Source organism: Chelmon rostratus, chromosome 19 (genome assembly GCF_017976325.1).
Source record: "Chelmon rostratus isolate fCheRos1 chromosome 19, fCheRos1.pri, whole genome shotgun sequence".
In the NCBI taxonomy this organism is placed as follows: Eukaryota; Metazoa; Chordata; class Actinopteri; order Chaetodontiformes; family Chaetodontidae; genus Chelmon; species Chelmon rostratus.
The window spans coordinates 15,066,115-15,088,398 of record NC_055676.1 but is presented as its reverse complement, the minus strand read 5'-3'; the positions used below and the strand labels follow the sequence as shown (position 1 = coordinate 15,088,398).

The window sequence follows — 22,284 nt, the reverse complement described above, 5'->3', positions numbered from 1 at the left end:
CTGGGGATAAAGCAGCAAATACTGAGACTGTTCCTGGAAAACTGGGGCATCTGGTTTCTCAAGCTAAAACTGCTTGCCTTGGTATTTAGACCTCTGACTTATCTCTCCTGTAAAGAGCTCTATTGGCAGCAAAGATAAGTCTGGATTGGGCTCACAAATGAAGATATCTACAGTATGCCCACATTATTTATTCAGTGCACCTTAAATTTAGGTAATTTTTTCAGTTGAGACCTTAAAATTTTTTACTCGCTATCTGGTTTTAGCACTTTAAAGTACAAGTTTTTTTTCCCCCCAAAACTTCCAAGACATTAAGTACATATAATCCTTATCATGTGTCCGTTTCTTTGTGCTGCCTGCAGGAGAGGAGGCTCTGACTATGTATCTGGCCAAAAACAAGCTGGACAGGAAGCTTGCCAACGCTACTCAGAACGTGGAAGCCCTTCATCAGCTGGCCTCGTCCTACTTCATTGACCGTGATGGCACGATGAGGAAGCTGCATGAGATCCAAATATCCACCAATGCCATCAAGGTGAGTGCACACTGAACATGCCCATACGAATGCACGTCATATATCAATACTGCTGTGTGAAACACGGAAGCACTACCTGAGGAAAGTCATGTCGTAGCAGCATACATACAGAAAATAGCACAAACGTTAAATTTTATACATGCCCCTGACAACTTGATTTTAGAATCAATAGAAATTAATTGTTTTTTCTATGAAACTAGCATTCATTATATTAATGATCCAGCTTATAAAGCAACCCTTACGACATCTAAAACTATGAGTCCAAATTACCAGAAAAAAGGTCGATCAGCTTTGTATGTTGGTTATTACGAGCCATATTTAGGTTTACTGTTTGGTGCTGGCCTCTAGTGGCCGTAATAATTATGACAGGAGCAAAGGAGGATGTTACGTGACGTAGTGTAAAGAGGAAGAAAGTCGGCATTTGGAGGAAGGTGGGGTCGATGGATGGATTCGGCCAGGAGGCCGCTGTTTGTGTCTCGTACCCATTTTAAGTTACACAACGGACTTATGTTGCATGATATACGAAACAGTAGTGCACAACCAAGTCGTTTTCGTGCCTAAACCTAACGTGAGGGCGAAGGTCTGGTACAAAGGAGGTCGTCATTTGTTTCGCAGGTCGTCTCCAAAGGCGATATATGTCATTTTGTGAGTCAGTAAGGTGTGAGAACGTGTTTAAACTGCAAGATTAAAAGATCATCTTTATCCAATCAGTGACAATAAATAAAACTAAAAAAAAGAAATACAAAGAAAGTGCATCCAACTGAATTTATATGATTGCATTAAACAAAAAGACCACTGTCAATGCACAAACTCACAGGGTACTCATACAGAAAAGGAGGGATGAAGATAAATAAATGCAGGAGGTGCTATCACAGGCTGAAGGATGCAAGCAGGAGCAGATGGATCGTAAAACATACATTTACTTGCATGGGACTGAGTTGTAGTTTCCGTGATTCTAAACACGCACTTCCTATATGCATATTCATCACATGTCATGTATGAGAAGGTTATCAGACTTTACCACTAGGAGGTGCTAAAAAATGACTTAACCGTGAACATTAACAAACAGCAGCAGGCCACACAGATTGATTTAGGCATTCGAACAAATGACCTGTCCTCTTTTTTTTCCCCTGCTGGAGACAGTCTCCTCTTTCTGTCCTGTTTCTGCCGTCAGAGGACTGATTAAAAAAAAAAAAGAAGAAGAAAATGGGATTTTTAAGCCGTGTGAGCCTACTGCCTGCGACTGCTAGTCAGCTGTGGTCATTCGCATGCTCATCCACCCAGAGAGACTGAGGAGAGGGGGCTAGGGAGAGCAATCGTGAAATATAAAATATAAATAACATCGAGTAAAACCAAATAGGCCAGGGTTTTGGAATACCCCTCCCTCGAGAGCATGTTCCAGTAATTAGCCCAAATGTTCATTCATGTCTCAGGTGAAGAGGGAGGTGGTACCAGCATGGAGTAATTTTAAAACTCATGTAAATCCATTGACTGAACCCAAATTGACTCGCTTTCTCAATTCATTATCATTATTAACACTCATAATAATAACAACAATGCATCGAACATGGCTCAGCTTTCTACTTCCTTCAGAGAAATTTCTTTTTACTAAATCATGTGAACTGGAGTTGCCCTTGTTATCACATTATCAAATAGCATGTGAACTCACAAATCAGAGTGTTGCAGTCAGCTGATTGTTCCACCCAGCCTTATAAACATGATGTCAGAGTTGTAATGACTTTGTCTTTCTCCACCGTAAATTTCATCCGATGCTTGATGACATGGAAGCACTTAAGGCGGCTTTGCTGCAAGGAAAACAAAGTATTAAAACAAAGCATGGCCACAACAGTTCCAGCCCCCACATAGTGTCTGATAGTAAATCAAGCCTATAAAAAACAGGCAGTAATAAGCATTATAATTCCATGTATAGCAAATAAATAATAAAACGTCCCTGTCTGCTATGACCTTGCTCATGTGCACCTATTTGCAAGACAATACATATGAATTGTGAAGTTGTGAACCTGACAAACAAGCCTGCAGTTCAGCAGCGGATTCTGCTGGTTTCTATTATTCTTCCAGTATAGGTGCAGTGACCCTGATAGCCCAGAGCACCTCAGCACTGATTACTGACAGTGAACTGTCGCTGCACATCTCCAGTGTTGTTCCACCCAAGCACGCTCACTTCTAAGTAAATATGGCAAATATATCACCACATGTATGTGCAAAATTCACATGTAAACTGTATAGTGACAAAAACAATATACTCATTATGCAAATGTCAATTTCCCCAGTTCTTCCCTTTTAACATGCACTTCAGCTACAAAGCAACCACCACTGCGCTGTAGATAAAAGAACTGAAAGCATGCCACTTCATGAACGTCTTTATACCTTACACTCAATAACACAAAATTCAGGAACGGACAATAAGACAGCTGCACGGTAAATTGAAAATGTCCCAGGTAGGTGGGATAGAATACATAAAAGCACATACTTTTGAAGCCTCAGCACCAGAGAAGCTTTATTTTTATGTGGAAATAGAGAGAGACAAATAAACAAGCCAACAAAACTGGTGGTAGAATTGCGCTACCTGCCACAGTCAAATTTTACCTCCACTGAGCGAGCTGGCTGGTGTTAATTTCAAGCCCAGGTGATCATAATTATTCAGACCTCTCTGCTTTTCCATGGGTCTGCAATCATACAATTCTTAGCAAAAACCCAACTGCAGATGAGAAAATAAGCGGCGCCGCGGAGAAATTGGAATGACACGCGATCGTATAGACTTTCATCCTGCAGCAGTGTGTCACCTTTTGTAAATATCAGTGGAGCCTCTCAAGTCTGACTTCAGGCTGACAGATTTTGGCTCCAGAGCCCCATTTGAAAACGTATGTTGTCAACTATGACACGGGACAATGTGTCAGTTTCTCTGGGGACCTCCTGAGATACCCCTTGTGGGTTCGATAGATCACAATTTGTGAACCACTGACTCACAAGACGAATCCAGCAAAATCAAGGGTATAGATGCGATTCATCATGTCCGGTTTTCTTAAAGCAACACTGATAAAAAAACGCTTCACATTTTGTCATCCTTGAGCTGAATAACATACTGGCATGTGGTTAAACATCTGTTTGTGAATTTGACACAGCTGATCTGAGGCCTGTGCATTTCACACAGTAACTGAGACGGTGCAGGACACGATTGTTGGTATCTTTACCACTTTTGCTGTGCACATCAGCATCAAAAACACTGCCAGTAATGCCAGTAAAGTCTCATCTGAGCTAAAGATTAATGGATAAATCATCAATCCATAACTGCATCTTGGCTGTTTTCAGGTTCATTTGTCATTTCATTGAATTCAGCTGTCTGGGCACAACAGAAATTACATTTAGAGGTTTCACTTCTACATTTGGAAAATAAAACACCTCATCAAAGAAAGTGCGGTTACAGAACTTTAATTCATTGTGGCTGGCTTATTTAAATAATGCACAGTCAGCACCAGGCCGTTGCAAAACAACCAGACAAATGTCTGTGCACATCAAGCTGCTTGCTTATTGTCGCTATCCTAACCAAAGTGCTAGTTTTTGCAGTGCAGATCAGCAGGAGCGAAGGCATCCTGGAGGCATATTGGAACACAGGCTACAGCGATCCATGAAAACTAATTTAAACTTATCTCTCCTCTCTACAACACCAAACATCCTCAGGACTGCCCATTTCTGCCAATCCTCCTTCCACGTCTTCATCCCAGGTTAGTGGGATGCAACAGCTGCAGGCCTGATGCCCTTCTGGGTCTGGAAAAATTAGCATTGATAAACATGCATTTTTAATTGCAGTGACCAGAAAGCTGTCAAAGAACAGAGCCATCGCTTAAACGTTTTAACTATTTGATGGTGCCGGGGCAAGAAACACGTTGCTGTGATTGTTATTTGCACAGCGATTAGGAGGAGAAAGTGCAGCATCAGTTGAGTAAACCTTTGACACATGGTGAGCATGGCTGCTTCTGTAAATACAATAAAATACAAGTGGGCTCATATTTACTTGTGCTGGTCACTGACACTGTGCAGTAAACACAAAACCTATATATGAATCACTTTTACATTACATTTACTTTACAATTGTTTACTAGTATTGTAATTGTATTATATGCTCAGTGACACAGCTTTCATAGAGTTCATTGTTTTTATTTTTAATGGAGTCAAACATGACTAATAGCAGCATTCTTTTTTCTGTGCTATTTTTACTTTCCTTTTACTTTCACCGCTCTTGAAATCATTTTAATCTGTTCCCTATGACACATACAAGTTGCTTACATGGTAGAATGATTTGTTGACTTCTTCTCTGTATAGTCTTGGCATTCGCTGAAATTTTCCACAAGTCCGAGAGCTCCCACAGCTGCTGCACCTGTGCTGCGCACCTGCACAAAAAACCCTCCAGTTCAACTTGCCCGTACACCCACCAATGCTCCACCTCCCTGTCTTCATTCAAGGAGCACCTTCCTAGCTTTTTGTTGTTGTGAGTGACAAGTGGATTAAGGGGCTCTGGCAGATGAGACTCCAGGTAGCAGGAAGTCAACCATGACAAAATTAAGCAGACCTGACAGTGGCTGCTGAGTCAGTTTCTCTGGAAGGGAAGGCGGGAGGTGTTGAGAGGAGGGAGAGCACACGCGCACACACACACACACACAAACACACACACACACACACACACGCAAAGTTACTGCAAAGCTGAGTGGACTGCATGTCTGCTGATCAAGACTGATGGACCTGTAGCATATGTCAAGAGGTGAGGCTTCGTCTCAGTGTGGAAAAGGGCGAGGAATGGATTGGAGATGTGAGTGAGTTTGTGAGTTGGTTAGTGGGAACGCAGGCGTGCGAGATAGCTTGTCTTTCACCAGTCAGGTATTGCATCCTCTGAGAGTTAGTAATGACTTGTTTGAAACTCACAGTGGATGTCTGTTGCTTTTCTAACAGGATAAAATAGCAGCTTAATAGGCTTGCTCTATCAAGTGAAACAAACATTGCCGTGTAGACATAGCACCTAAAATGAGTAGTGTACAGTGGGATTGGGGTTTTTCTTTTTTTCTGGTACAGTGCACCAGTGATTTACCTTCAAAGATTTACCTTCAGTCTGTGTCATTGCTCTGTGGTAATTTGGTTAACAAGATCAACGATAAGCACCTTAAGATGAGTAATATTTAATTCCTGTCCTGTAGAGGGGGCCAGTGTCATAATTTACTTCAGTACCTTCTTTTTTCAGTCTCTCATGCTTATATGATGCAAATTTCTACATAAATGTGTGTTTAATCAAATTACCACAAACTAATTGACACAAAGCAACTTAAGGAGCGCATCGCAGGCTCGATGTGTACTCCACATGCAAACATGCATTGGTATGACCAACAATTTGCTGCAATGTGGTCCCTACAGGCACAAGAGTATGCGAGAAAAAGGGTTAAGTGTGAAATAGGCACAAATACACTGTTCAGGAACATATTATCAGAGGATAGAGTCAGTGCAGCCTTCAGTAAACAGCCAATCACATGAACACGTCTCATCTCAGCAGACAGTTTTCTAATAGGCTGGGAGGAGAGTCCAGGGCACCTTCTCTCTAAAGAAAAATGTTTCCCAGCATGGCATAAAAGCTGAGAGCCTTATGCACGGCTGCAAGTCATTTTCATGAAGTGCACAAAAGAACACGGAGCTAATGGATGAATATGCTGATGCGCGTACGTATCTTCAAATATTGGTCAAATGAGAGTTGAAACAGCTTAAATTAGCAACAGATGACCACGTTTTGTGGACATATGAAATGCTTTCAATTGGATTTATCTTAGAATACTCTTTGATATAACCGTCGGATACGTACAACATAGTATAGCGAGATCAGCTTTAGGCTGAACTCGCAGTCTCGTATCTCTCGACTATAAATACAGGCAGCATAAATTGCAGTTCTCCAGTCACGTCGCCAGCAGACAGACAGTGATCAGAATGTGCAGAGAAAGCAAAGTCCAGCAGAAGGCATGGATCTATAAACACAGAGAACAAGGGCTTTGCTCCTCCAATATTGATTCAGTATGGCTGTGAGACCAGCTTTGGAGTGCAAACTTACAATCAGGATGAAAAACACGTGTCAATACAGCAGAAATGTTTTAGACATTTCCTGTCTGCAAGCAGGTTCACTTTGTTCCACCATTATGTTTTTGTGAGCATTTGTAACTTCAGCCTCTGAGGGATTCATCAATTCATTAATTTCTTCATGATAAGCTTATTTTCCAACAGTTTTTAATCATTTGTACACTTTACTTTGTAGCATTTTGCATACTCAAAGTTGCAACACACATACATGCTTTAATTTAAATTACTTTTTAGGAATTTACGTTTGTTAATTTATCATTCTGATTTTTACATTCATTAGTTCACTCTTATAATAACAATAGTAATAATTATAATCCAGAAGAACAATCGTAAGGCCAAAAATGTTAAAGGAAGCATTGTACCATATTCACGATACCATGGCAACATTCTGCTTTTCCTTTGCTTGATTCCGCAGGGTCAAAAAAAGGAGAGCCTTCTTTTGTTCAGCATTTCTAATTAATAAACAAATGTATGCAGACGGCATAATACAAAACTACTGATGCAATGAACAGAACTGCTGATTGCTGATTTTTTTCTCCTGACACTAAATGCATTGAAATATGTATGTTCTCTTCCATCAAAGATAGATTTCAGCAATGATAATTATGAGCCTGAGGCCAGCATCTGGGTATACACAGAGGTTGGAGTGGTGGAAGAAGAACCCAGGTCATTTAGAATGTAAAAGTTGGGATCATGATCAAATCATAGTCGAAAAATGCTTCACTATAGGTGAAACTCCTGATTTCCAAATGTTTCTTCAGTAAAAGCAGAAGTATTATCAGCAAAATGTACTTCAATGATCAAAGTAACTCTACTGATTATGCAGAACGGCTGCTTTAATCGGGTTAAGTTATTATGTTGTAATGTTGTAGTTTGTCAATGGAGCCAATCTGAAAAACTGTTAGGTAGATTAGTAGTATAGTACTGCAACACATTATATAAGCATATCACAGAAAGTAGTACTTTACTGTAAGTGTCAAATGAATGTAGTGGAGTAGAATATTTCAATAGTTAAATAGAAAAAGTAGCTAGTAGATGAACTGATTTAGGTCATATAGCCTCATAACAAAGTAGTTGTACAATACTGAACCCACGTACAAAGATTCATATAAAAGCCTAAAATGTCATAGACTACATTTTATTTCAGTTGCTTTCCGTAGCCTCTCACAAATAGTGCCCATCTCTTGTGCTGTGTCGGTTTTTTCTTGCACTTTCTGCAACAAGGTACAACAGAGGGGGTTTCAATATCAAGCAAGCAAATGTGGTCAGAAAACCTTGCTGATTAAACCTTTGTTGCCCAGGGAGAAGCCATTAGCCAATAAAGCAAATAAATAAATAAATAAATACAGGCCCTTGATAAGTGGTTTTACAATACACCAACCACAATTGCATTTGATTTTGAAGAGAAAAGAGGCTACATATTGTGCAGATGTCAGGGACAAGCTGGTGGATGCCCCCTCCCTTCTACAAAATGTCCCAAATGGTTTTCCGCCAGCTTTTCTTTGGCTCCTCGCCTGATATCACAGAGCGGTTTCCTATGATGGATAGCAGTTTTCCTCCAACCAAAACAAAATAGTAACCAAATCTGTTATCCTCCCCTGAGGAAATGTGACATCAGGTTTGGTTGCTGACATAAGCTGTGGCAAGTTCACATACAGTATGGCAAATCTGAAAAATCTGTCAGGTACACACTGTACACTATGACTACACTGTAGCCATGTAGGGATCCAGTTTATAAATACAAGTTAAATCTAGCAAAGCAAAATCAATTTTACAGCTAAATCAACTGTACAGATTTACACTCAAAACATTAAATGAAATTATCAAATCAATTAAATTATCAATTTCCAATAATAAATAATGCCTCAAAAATGATCTATAGGTGGAAATTTAAGGCTCTTGTGGTAATATATGGTGGAGATAGAGTGGCAGGTCTGTGTTTTATTGATAGCATCTTGCAGACTGCCAGAGTACCAGTGTTACATCACCGGGCCTTAGCAATCACTGCCGCTTCGTGAAAAAAAAAGCCCCTATTGTATATAAAACATGATGAGGAGCCCTCCACAGTGGCCCAGTGTGTAAGAAAACATGAAAGGTACCATAAAGGCTGCATCGCAACTTTCACTTGCAGCTTTCGCTCCTGCTCCTCAGACCACCGCTGCCGTGGGCAACAAGAGACGACATAAACAAACTTGCACTGTAGCGTACGTGTCAGGGGCAGACGGTGGTACTGAAGAGTAAGGTCCACAGCAGCGTTTAACTGCACAGAAGTGAGATTTGCAGTTATGTTCTCACACTATTTTAAGGATTTAGAGAGATCTATTGGCAAAAACGAAAACAATATTCACAGTTAGGTTTTGATTAGTGTATAATCACCTGAAAATCAGAATCATTGCATTTTTGTTAACCTTAGAATGAGCTCTTAATATCTACAGAGTGAGTGGTGCTTCTTCTGCGGAGTCCGCCATGTTGCACCGCCATGTTTCTACAGTAGACCGAAACAGACGAATCAAACACTGGCACTAGGGAGCACCTTTTGTGTTTCGCAGCCACCGTATGGTTTTCCTACACGCTTAGAGAAGGAGGGGTGAGGCGAGGGGTATTCAGTTGGTCGCAATCTGCAATCTCACCACTAGATGCCACTAAAGCATCCACTCTGGTCTTTTAATGTGCTGCAGCTGAGCAGCTAACTAGCAATTTAGCCTATAAAGTGGCGGTAGCTGTGCAATTTTTCTGCTGAATGTTTGTCGGTTTGTTCGCTCAACAAGCTAAGCTGCAGGACAGGACATTTTTTTTATGTTTTTAAGTTAGATAGGACGAAGACTTTAGCAGGAAAGCTAATGTGGTTGTTCAACGCCCGTGGCTCTGTGTAGCAGGCTGCTGTCTGGTTGGTGTGACGCCCACTCTGCCTATGATCGAAGGCAGAATTTACTGCTTTATGCAAGGTTTTGTATTCAGTTGAATTAATGCAAAAACAGCAGGTGCCATCATGAAACAAAAAAATTGATCAGGTGATGAAATAATTTACATAGCAAAAGCAGAAGACAAAAACTATATGGTTTAATTCCATTTGGATTTAAATGCACATGTTCAGTATGTCAAAACAAAATGTATGTCGTGTATAATTTTTTCAAGCATTATTTGATTAACTGTGTCATTATCAGACTACTAATGAAGCAGCGGAGCAGTACGTGAACATCAGGGCAGCCAGCAGGAAATGCAGCAATCAGTCTTTGATGTCATCAGACATCTGTGCAGCCTAATGCAAAGCTTTCTCATTATAAACTCAGTCGTCTTTTCATCAGTGAGAAATGCAAACAATTGTTTGATTGTTATTGGACTCCTACAGGTAGCGCATGCTGTGCAAGCTGCAACGGTTTGAATACTGAAAACACTTTATAGAGTGCTTCTAAGAGCATGTACAAATTGGTCCCTAAGTAGCGCTGATGTTATTGTGGAATAATATGAAATACAAAACTCACTAGTAATCAAAATCAGTGATAAAGTGAAAAACATGAGATATGCTTTAAACTGCAGGGAGTAGCTTTGTCTATGTGTGTGTGTTTCCTTTGTGCAGACCATATCCAACTGCTTGCCACTAAATGCATGGACTGGTACGTGCACAGTGCCTGGCTGAATTTATCAAACCTTTCATCCTTGATACCCCGTTCTGTCTCCCTGAGCTTTTGCACTGCTTAAGAGGTCTTAGCTACATGTGAACGTTAATCAAAACCAAGACACATTCCCACTGTGCTGCTGGCACCCTCCACAGAATCTCCGCAGCCTTGTTATTTACCTGAAAGTCACACATCCAGAAATACATCGACTACAACAAATGCTTTTTCCTCCGCCCTCCCTTGTGCACTGAGCTGCGTGATGAAGATAAAAGTTAAAACAAAAGTAAAGAGCACATGAACATGTAACTTGAAGGTGAATAACACAACCAGGGATGCCTGTACAGTGAATCTGGTCTTTCAAAACTGGCTTTTCAAAGCCGTGGCTGAAGCTATCGCAGCCTGCAAAGCACACGCAAAGTCAAACAAACAAACAAACACACATTAGAGCCACAGCACTGAACAAGCTGGCCTGGGGTTACGATGTAATGAGATCGTACAGTATAGGGGATTCCTGCTATACATCATTCATCTCCATGAATGTATTGCAGCTGCTTTATTAAATAGAAGAAAAAAAAAATCACAGAATCCATCTAACATGGAGGTATTATACATTTGTACTGATTCATAAATCATATTTTTGTTCCTTCTTCTGTCAAAACCTGTATTCATCATCATTTTCACTTCTTTCCCAACGATGCTTAACCACTTGGCCGCATAGCTCTGATTCCTTTCCCACTGGTGGACCAATTTGTAATCCTTAAGCAGGAAAAATAATTCATTTAATCTTAGAGGCATGATTAGATTTATCCACATACATTATACATCAGTGGGGTTCTAAAACACAGCAATATATATATATAAACCATGTAAAGAGTGTTCTCTTCCCACTGTGAACAATATCACACCTTGCTGATAGAAATAAATGACATGCTTGTTTGTCTTTGTGTGGCTGAATCTGTCTGCTGCAAGCAAGGACTCCAGTGGGGAGTGAGGGTCGTTTCGGAATGAAAATAAGATGCCCAATGGAGTGTTTTAATGGAAAGAAAACGTCAGTTTTATGAGTATCTTCCTGTGGAAAAGCGTGATTGTGCAGTACAGAGCGCGATTAGGAATTGAGTGTGTATGGGCTCGCGTGCTATCGCATATAAGTGAGCGCATGTGGCCGACTGTGGCGTGTGCACTGTATATTCACTCATGCATGGAGTGTGCAAGTATGCATTCCTCGGTGGTGAGTGCGCTCACTGCATCCCTCACAAGGTCACCTATCCATACAGTTGCTGCGGACTGATTTACACCAGCGTTGAATATGCATATTTCCTGATGATGCTGCAGTGCTGTGGGTGGTGGTCTTGAGGCAGCCGCAGCCACACGATCCTGATGCTCACACCACAGTCTGGTCGTATGAGCCTCGTGTGGGGTAAAGGGATTTTAACTTGTATACAATATGACCCAGATTTTTGTCGACTGCAGTAGCCAAGTTTGGAGCAGTTTACATCTAATTTGCATTTGCCACGAGCAAGCATGACAGATTTCATATGCAGTCTTGCTTGTGTTGCACACTTGAGGGCACAATAGCTATAATTAGAAATGCCCCAAAGTTGATCATTTTTTGAGTGTCGTTTCAAACAAATGAGTTACGTTAAAAGTCCCTTTTACGGACATATTTTGTATTTTCTAAAGAATTCTTGTTTAAATATTCAGACAAGGAATGCTATAGGAATGTTCTATTACATGAGCAATCAGGATGTGACTTTTGGTAACACTGTGGCCACGTGTTATATGATATGAACAAGGCAGATAAAATGTCCTCAGAGATCTTCAGGCTTGGAGAATTACTTAGGAGCACGTCTCTTCATTTCTATGTATCCAAAAATAGCAAGTCATTAAGAGAATGGCAGGTGATGGGCATATTAGGAAGGCTCAGCAGAGGCAGTGCGTAATGAAGACAGTTCAACCTTACAGTACTCTTCCCTGTCCCACTCACCCATCTTATTGCCTTCATCCCTTGTTTTCCTTATCTCACATAGCTTCAAACCGCCTTTTTATTCTCCTCTGCCTTTCAACTTGAAATGCAACCCAGGGACAAAGTATAACGTGAGGTTTGGTTTCTGAGAAATATTCTGCTCTCAGCATGGTTTGAAAAACAGGAGTGAGAACACACTGTTCCCATGACGCGTTACAGGAATTACAGAAATAATGAGAGCTCCATATGCTGTGATAATTTTAATGAACTTGGTGGAAAGTGGTTTTATTGCTCAACTGCAACAGTCGATACACATCCAAGGGTGGTGTGTAATGCATACGACTTCTCTTTCTCCATTGTTACAGGACTGCAATGCTAATGTAAAGCCAATGCTGATTAAGTCTACAGACTTTTGATTTTATTCCATGCATTACAGTAAAAACGTTATTGCTGTATTTTCTATTGACAGACGGGGATGCAGATGTAAGCATGTGGGCAAAAATCACATTAGACTCCCTTGAAATGATAAAAAGGTGAAAATGATGAAACAATCATTAATTTGGACATTGTAAGGAGGAAACTGATGACAGCCTCTTGTTTGAAAATGACCCACTTCTCAATCACTCTAATTAGGTATGAGGAAGTCCTATGACATTTATCTTACAATTTATGCTCTGAGAGGCCTACAATTATCGCAGATAATTCAGTGCTCCATGATAATGTGAGTCTATTTTATAATTACACCCAGTAAGAATATTTGCATTGCTTAGTGCAATAATAGCATGCATTCCCTCTGTCCTGGGGCGACCTTTGCCTCCAGTGTTGACTGTCGAACACAAGAAATTGTGTCAAACTGCAGAATCCTGATGCGCATGGAAATGGTAGCCGTAGTGAAGAAATCTATGCTAAAAACACAAGTATAGTGTTGGCATCAGTTGTAAGATAAATACGGTACAGTTGTTTGCCACAGGTGCCTAATTGGGGTGTGTCAATTAAGCCAGTTCCAATCAAACAGTGTTAAACATTAAACAAGTGTTAAACATAACTTTAAGGTATTTCAAACACCTGTTTGGATCATTGCACAGGTAAACAGGATGATTGGTAACAGGTGATAGTATCATGACTGGGTATGAAAGGAGCTTCCTGGAAACGCTCAGTCGTTAAAACTGTGTCTATAAACCCAGTTTGTTTGCACTGATTGCATTCTGTTTATTTTCGTTTCACACACCAACCCAACTTTTTAGGAATCTGGGTTGGTATAAGGAGTAGATTGAGATTTAAACATGAAGCCAAAAAATGCTCCAGGTCATAATGTTTGGCTGGTGTGCTGCTTATTTGACAGACACTGGTTCATTTAGGATTCATTCTAATATGAACAGAAAGAAGCAATATTGAGTCTCAACACAAGCCCACACACATCCAGAACCCAAATATTCGCCCACACGCACTTGATGTGCTGTAGCTGCATTTTATGTATGTCACCAGGACGAATTTTACACTTAAAAAAAAGCAAAGAAGTTTGAAACTTAGTTTTCCAACATTTGAGACTTGGGGAATTGTGCGTGTATAGTTGGTTGCCAACAGAAAGTACAGAAACAAAAGAAACTTAGGATCTCATGTGCATCATCTCTTATTTATTTGGTTAGACGATTTTCTTGATGACAGATGACAATTAGAGAGGATGTTCCAGAACCGTGGTTTCTGACTGTTGCCTGTGATACAGCCTGGGCCCAGTGGGATTCCGCTGTTGTGTTCTGCTTAATAATCCAAATCCTCTAAGTCCCCCTCGGCCCACTTCAGTCCTTTGATTGCTCCTTGTATTTTTATTACGTTATACTCCATTTTCATAATCTGGTGCACAGTACTCTTATGGTGTGTGCTGGAGAGAAAGAAAAGAGAGGGCCTAACAAGTGCTGCATATGCTGTCCTAAAGTCATTCAGATTACAAGGGTCAGTCTCTAATCCATAAAGCTGGATATGTCTGCCTCCAATTCAGAATAATAATTTTTGTGGAAAAATGACTCTATGGCAAACTGGCTTTGGCAAGCTGTGCTCATGTTTATGCACATCCCTCACAGTGAGTGTTCGTGTGTGTGTGTGTGCATGCGGGATTTGTGTGTAAGTTGTAATGTAAATGTGCCCGAGCAAGCCATTGCCACCTGGGAGCATGTCCGTTGGCGAGAGAGGACAGATATTCATTTTGCTCAGTCACCATGGATCATGCAACACAACCTTTTGAAGGAAGCAATTCATTTGGCGATAAGCACAACAAAAAGCGAGGAAAAAGAGCGCTGTCAGCAGCCATCAAGATGGTGGAGTGTGATAGGCAAGTCTAGCTCTGTAATCAATCTGCACATGCACTTTGTGCAAGGCCATACAGTGCATTTCAAAGTCCAATGCTTGGCTGGAAGGAAATAAAGAAAGGAACATGCTTTCGAACTGTGGATCATTTGGGTGAAAAATGCAATGAGATGATCATTAATGTTGCTTAAACCTTTTTAATCCCAGTTTTACTAAAAGCAGGAAAACATATTGTGTTTTGAGTGATATTAGACTGACATAGGCCTCTGTAGTCTGAGGCCGCTAAGCATCATTGTTTATTAGCAACAGATTGGTTTTCAGTTTTGACATCCAGGTGGAATTGGTGAAGTTTATATAAACCTAAGAGGACTAAAGTGCATTGTAGTGGTGTGGGTTGTTTGTGCTCCACCTACATACCTTCATACAAGCTTGTGAAGGTCCTGCAGCCAAATCAAAACATTCACTGAACCATCTGGTAAAATGTAAACTTCTTCATGACCCCTTTAAATGTAATCACTTAAAGTATTTTTATGCAGGATCTTAACAGTACCGTAAAGCATTTCATCATGCATGATGTGCTACTTCCATATGAAAATGTATTTTACATAATTATGTTCCCATCTCATAGAGATGTAGAGAGCGCAGCATGTTTGCAATATAACAGCAGCAGCTTGAGAAATGCAATTTTACTAACCAGTAGGACCTTGTAAGTCTTAGTAATCCATTCTGTGTCATTTGGATTACATTACCATCCGGGATGTAAACAAGGTTTGTATAGAAACTAAAATAAACAGACTACACTTGATGAACTTTCTAGTCCATTAGTTCAGTGTGTGCGTTAATGAAAGCATATTGCAGAGGCGAAACATTATTAAAGAGTGTTGGTAGTGTAAAGAAATTACCCTGACCCTAATGTGTTTTATTGCTTTTGTATATTTTTTATGACATCACAGAAGTATTGTGAAATATTTCTATGGTAGCTAATGATGCATATCCACATTGAATCTATTACTAGTCATTAAACTTTACCTGTGTTTAAAACACATACACATTAAGAATGTCACTCCAATGCAACAGCAACATACTGTAATAGACTGATAGGTATATTCAGTGTATTCAGACGTTCCTTAACAGTAAAAGGGATTAAATCATATAGTAGTCATGTTACAGCACTGTGATGTGAATGCCATGTTTCTTAAGATGATGAATTAGCTAAGTTTATTCAAGAGTAAAGCCACTGAATAGTAAGATGGTATAGTTCTCCTGCAGAGTCTGGCCCTGTCTGTCTCCCTATGATTCTGCATTTTTCCCCCAACAGCCTGATGGCGAGGCTAAGATATACATCTGTCTAATTTCTTGCTTGTCAGCCCACCATCTGCTGCAGTATCAACATTAAAGACAGGAAAAATGGTATCACACTGTCAATCACAGACACACAGATTGCTCGAGTCACTGAGGCCATAGGTGGTGGATATCTCACAAACAATTTGGTCATTTTTATTTAACAAATAATGTGGTGGTTTTTTGTCAGCTTCAGTATGACTAAATACGTGACGCCCTTTCTCAAGAATCCAGGCACATTTCAGTGATGAGTTTCAAGTACAAGTAGCAAGCGTACATACACGTCCATAGAGCACCATGGGTTACTGTAAGCAGCAAACTGGAAACTCAGGTGCGTCCTAATTGGCACCAGTCCCCATCCTGTGGGTCATCTGGGAACATCCTCCAACTGTATACAAGCATGGGTTAGCATCCCATGTGAAACCAAAAGTAAAAATGTCTTTTTTAAGTCAAGTAACTGTACTTATTTCAAATACACACGATTGTTAACTAAATCTAACCAAGTAGTTTTGGTGCCTCAACCTAAGATGAGTGCTGTTTCATAATGTAGACCTCTTTATTTTAAAAGGGAAATTGGATGTTTTTTTTTTATTATTGCTAACAGAGCCCTGCATGGTGAAAAAATGGCGCTAAAGAGGTACCCAGTGCCTCGAGGTACTGACCAAGCACCTGTATGACCAGTTTGGAGTGCAAATATGTTGAACAAGCAGGTGAACACGGAGCATTTAGCCACTAAATAGCCAGATATTTCATTCTATCATGTTCCCCAGGTGGCTAGAAACATGAGTCCGGATGAATACTAATGTTGCTCCATATCTGCTCTGTCGATATGGAGCAGCTGCTTGCAAACAAATTCATCTCATCACCTAAAAAGGTGATAATATGTCAACGTAAATAAACTTAATATTTGGTTACTGTCTTTTTATTATGTATTATGGGTCTGCTTCTTGGTAGACTCTTTTTTTCAAAGTTTGTGCTCAACAAAGACCTGCAAGACACAAAAAGTTTTTAGTGAGATTCACCTAGTCTCTCCTTCAATCTCCTCCGCTGTTTTCTATCTCATTTGGCTCTTTGGAAACTTGTAAAAATACTATTAGGAACTACTGGAAGGACTTAATGAGCAAAGGCAACTGGAAGGAGAAGAGATTTCACTCCCTCCTTTCTTTTTCAAGAGCAGCCTCCTCAAGGTCTCAAAAGTGGAGGCTGTGTATTTTAAAGCAGCCTCTTCACATCTGAATAGCATCATTATTTCTTTTGATGGTGGTTCAGGGTGGGCAACAAGAACGGCTCCTATAGTCTCAGTGCTATTGTTTGGAATGGAACAAGGTCAAGAAAAACGGCCATTAATGCGTCTCCTTCGTTTTTAAAGTGATTCGAAAAGAAATCGCATCCTTGCGAAGAGTTGCGCACGTCACCAACTGCCACACTAATGATGCTCTGTGCAGAAGTGTTGTTTAAAATGCAATTAATCATTCTTTTGAACACTAAGTCAATTAGTCCTCGCATTATGGTTGGTGGAAAAAAAATTGCTGAGGTTATAAAACATATTTCTTGTGTAAGAACCTGTCTCAATTCATGCTGCCACTTCACAATCAGCCTTTGTCTGTGGGCCACAGGGTGTTAAATATACTAATGTGAACGAAGTCAATCAAAAAAGAAACTTCGCTAATGGCTGTTACATTATCCGCTGACAGCAGTCACAAGCAGGTGTTGACGTCTCACTGCCAGCTGTTAATTGCTGGTGAGTTTTGTGATCCTGAACTTTCCGCCGAGCGCTGTAAGAGGAACGCACCAGAACACAGTACTGACACACACTCACACGCACACGCCACAAGCGCACTTGCTTGCCTCGCAAAATGTGTCTTTCATTGTGGTCTTGATTCTGTTGCAGGTGACGGAGACACGGACGGGGCCGCTGGGATGCAGTAGCTATGACAATCTGGACTCAGTTAGCTCAATCCTTCTGCAGAGCCCCGAGAGCAAGCTTCATCTGCAAGGTAAACAAGCCCAGCACATCAATATTTTTCATCCGCTGCCTTGTGATGCTGGACATTCCAGGGCAGCAGGGTCAAACTCCGTATTGGCCTTTAAAATCAGAAATCTATAGTCATACATGAAATGCTCTTCGGTCGAGAGGAGAAACAGCTGTCAGAAATCGAATGTCAGTGTGCTTTTTAATTGGGACTCGGGCAGATTTGCTCTCCCGATCCCCTCTGAGGTTTGCAATATGAATCTCTGTGGTTATAGATGTTATAACATGTTAAGTCTCCTTAAGCTTTGCTCAAAGACAGGCCTGAATTTAAAACACTTGCATGAACTGTGCAAACTATTCAGGCGTAAGAGCAGAAACTCTGCAGCGTGTGAAGGTGTTGCTCTTCTTAGCTGTCTTATTTAGCGATAAACATTAGCATCAAACCCTGATTTATTTTTAGCCCATCAAGAACGTATTCAACGTATAAATTACTTTAATCAGGCCTCCTCAGTATCAGAATCTACTTGCAGAACACTTACAGATCATACATCAGTGGATGCAAATAGCAACTTTTACTCATTAGTCAACCAAAAAAGAAACTTCCTTTAAGTGAAAATAGTTCCGTCTTAAACATTGACACATCTAATAATTAGCCGAAGGGAAGGAATTGCTCGCGGTGACAGCCACCCTGGGGGAAAAGAATGATGAAACACTGTGTAACCGTGGTCAAGTGTTTGAGCAGAGTGATTGGTTCTTTGATTTATTCGAGTTTACGCAGGTTATTAAAACCAGTTTGAGAATCAGAGGGGCTTATTTTCAATCCAACCCACACTCTCCCCTCCCTTTCCCTTTCAGAAAGGGATCATTACTCGTCTTCTAAAATCAGAGAACTAAGTGGTTTGTCAAAGAAACACTTTTAAGTCCTCCGCTGCCACTTACTCAAAGGACTCTATAGGTTTTGGGAAAAGCTTTATTGTCATGCACCAAATGTATTAGCCTGCTGCTTTGAAGACTATTTTTTTTTTTTACCGATTGATAGATGACAGGCCTGCCAAAGATTCTTTCTTTCGGCTTGATAATAACCCCACAAGAATGGAAAAGCTTTTCCGGGTGATTTCTGGCTTAGACTTTTGTACTAGGCCAAATTATATTGGTGTGTGTGTGAGAATGTGTTTATGCATTGTGTGTGTGAGCAAAGGGCGATAGGAGGTGTTGAGTGCTCTCCTGGAAATGCGTTCTTTTAAGAGCAATTATCGTCTCTGTCTTTAATTAGAAAGACAGCTGATGGTGTAACTTCTTCATCAGGCGTAGTGCTCTTCAAAGCGATAGCACTTCACACAGCCCATGTAGAGGCATGTAGTCAATGGAGAGCTTTAAGGTCTATTCAGCTCAAATATATTTCTAATGAGATCCAATCATTTAATTCACCCCACGGTTTTCCTTTTGTCATGAATATTAGGTTAAGTGAAACAGCTGGTCTTGTTTTATCCCTTGGTGAACCATGTATATTCCTCTCGGATCAAGCCAGCCTTGTTTTGGCACAGGTTAAACCTTTTCATTCACTTGGGTCACACCTCTGGTCCTACTGCTTCTGATTTTCTCTGCAGATCCCAGACAATTCAGTCAGATTTATATATTTTTTGCAATATAAAGCCTACATATTGTTGTAGATCGCTAGAGTTCTCTGTTTTTGAAAGATATGAGCTTAGATTAAGATACAGGAGGCTCTGTCCATAGGCCATTTTTCCCCTGTGTCAACAAACAAGCCGATGACCGAGAAACACAGAGATGGTCTTTACTTTGATATGTTTATCAGTACTCCCGGCATCTAACAACATCTGAAATTTCAAAACGACATGTGGCTGAAAGATCTCAGTCATGAAACGTTGGTGGGTGCATGTGGTGTTTGTGCACATTTTAAATTATGTATTGAATTACGTTAGAAAGGAATAAAGCATCTCATCATTTTGGACAGAAAGAAAAAAAGAATAATGGAATGGAATTTTTCTAAAACGACAAAAGGATGCATTTCCTGAAGTCATTTTAACTGTTGCTGTGTAAGCAAAATGTACTAGCATCAATCTGTAAGCTGTGCCCAAGCATGGCTAAATGTTTGATTGGTGGGGCATCAATGTGTGGGTGCTCAACAGCTGCTAGGGTGTTGTCAGATACTTTCTTGCTGTTCAGGTAGATTGTTAGGGTGTTGCGAGGAGATTGGTGTGGTGATGTGGACATTTTGGTTGGGCATGGCAAGTAGTTGATGGTTGACATTTCCAGATAGCTGTTAGATGCTAGGGTGTTTTTTGGCTAGTAGGATGGTGCAACGTGCATTAAAGTGTATTGTTTGGCAGTTGCTACCGTCTTCTCCTTGCTGGGGTATTTGGAGTTATTGCTCTGGTAATTCTGAGTGATGAGAAAAATACATACACACCACAGAAAAGAAGGTATAAAGCACCATCTCAGCAGCATGTTTAATTTTTTTCCCCCTTTTGTCTGGGTGCACTTAGAATAATTGGATATGAGGAAAATTGCAAGTTAATGGTTGAGCCATTTGGAACAACTTGTGAACCTCAAAGTGCCTCCCAAAGCAGCTTGATCTCCTTTTATTCATACAAAACACAGATTTACTGTATCCCTTGGCTGGTCTTTATAGTCAGTGCCCAAAAAATAACAGCTCTGACAGCATTGTCCTGTTCTTTGACAACACGCCATAAATGGACTTCACAAACTATCCCTTGAGGAGGAAGACATTGGTTGGGCCCAGGACTGCTCTTATAAGCACTAGCAGCTCTCAGCACATCCAGTGAACACCCACCGTGTGTCTAATTTTCCAATGCCTATTGACCTTTTACTAGGCAATTAGCTAAAATGCAAACTTTTGGCATTTAAACTGTGGGGAGGACTCACATCTGGCCAATATGGAAGCTCACGGATCACTGGCAGCATTCCCTAATGTGCAAAATATGCACACTGTGCAACATTGTAGTTGAAATAGAAGTTTTCTATTGTACAGTAATCTCTGAACACAATGTTTTGTTTTGTTTTTTTGAGACAAATCTTGTTAAGCCTAAAAAGATATAACCCCAGTGTGCCTCCAGTGCTCGACCACCTCACTACGCCGAATGCGTCTTCAGTGAAGAACTGAAGGGAAATACACGCTTGTTCACGTGAGGTAATGGCTCACATGTAGACATCAAAGCAAGGGGGAGAGCGCGGCGCACTTGTAACCCTGATGCAATCGTGTTATTTTTAACTCCTCTACACATCGTCTGCGTGTAGGACAGGTGGCTTGTGAATGTTCAACATGGTGAGCATGTGCTTCAAATCAATGAGCTCGCAAGGCAATCAGCATGACTGGAGTACACAGGAAGATTATTCAGGCTTCCAGTGTGCGTATGTCCACATCTTAAGAGTCAGCCAATTCGCAAACAACTGGATGCACACATTCAAGTCTGCAGAGGAAAACAAAAACACCTCCCAGCAGTAAATATCTTAGATTTATGTGTTCTGTTGTGATGGAGAAGCATTCACATTATTCTTTTGTAGAATTACTGCCTGAATGTCTTTGTATTTATTGATTTTCAGTGTATTTTCCTTTTATTTTGTATTTGCCTCTTCCTACATTGTGGACATTATATAGTTGAAGGCCACTGTCTGAAAAGCTGACGTCTTGGAGATACATGGTCCGGATGATTTGCAGTTTGGATCCTGAGAAGGACAAATGTTGATTCATTGAATTTGGACTAACAAGAGTGCATTTTAGCCAGAAAAGTCCTCTTTGATCTGCCGCGTTTAGCAAAACCACTTGTGGCATAAAGCACAAAGGAGGGTCTGTGCCCGCAAAAATGCTCCAGAGGCTCAGAAAAAGTACCCCTCATTTGTCAACTTAGGTAAAATAACGCAGCACGAATGTTTCAGCTCCCGGCTCGAGGCCTTCTGCATCGTGCTCTCAGACTGAAGAAGGCCTCTGGCTAACTGGAGTCTTCGCCAGCGTGACTGGAACACAATAATCAGGTATCAAGTGCAGTCTGACGGGCTGATCGACTGACTTCATTTCGGTCCGGATGAACTCGTTTTGGGTGGATGAGAAGGGCTTTTTGAGACGGATGTCGAAGTCACAAACAGCGGGGGAATGACGACTGATTTCCACAGCTTTTGGAAACTGTAGTTGCAGAATCACACACTGTACACGTCTCTCTCTGTTTGTGATTGAGCCGATATGTCAGATCGGCGTGTGGGAATCTTCCACCGTGCAGGAGCCACTTCTGGTGAGCGAAGATAAGCGTTTTTTGTCAGCTTTTTCACTAATTTTTTTCTATCTCAGTTTGCCTGATTCAAAAATTGTTCTTTTGGAAACCACGTTGCTTTGATCTCTCCCTGACTCAGCCCGTTCGTTTTCGCTCATTTTCTTTTTTTTTTGTCTCTGTCTGTC

At 40.7% G+C, this 22,284-nt stretch overlaps 1 protein-coding gene across 1 annotated transcript in view; it reads left to right on the top strand.

The window, feature by feature from the left end:
* The window catches only part of brinp1 (bone morphogenetic protein/retinoic acid inducible neural-specific 1), an 86,001-nt gene that overhangs the window by 39,343 nt on the left and 24,374 nt on the right, over window positions 1-22,284 (top strand). Inside the window, exons 3-4 of the mRNA XM_041960531.1 lie at window positions 360-529; window positions 17,772-17,877. Of these exons, the coding sequence (XP_041816465.1) occupies window positions 360-529; window positions 17,772-17,877 (276 nt within the window). The remainder of the gene's footprint in view (window positions 1-359; window positions 530-17,771; window positions 17,878-22,284) is intronic.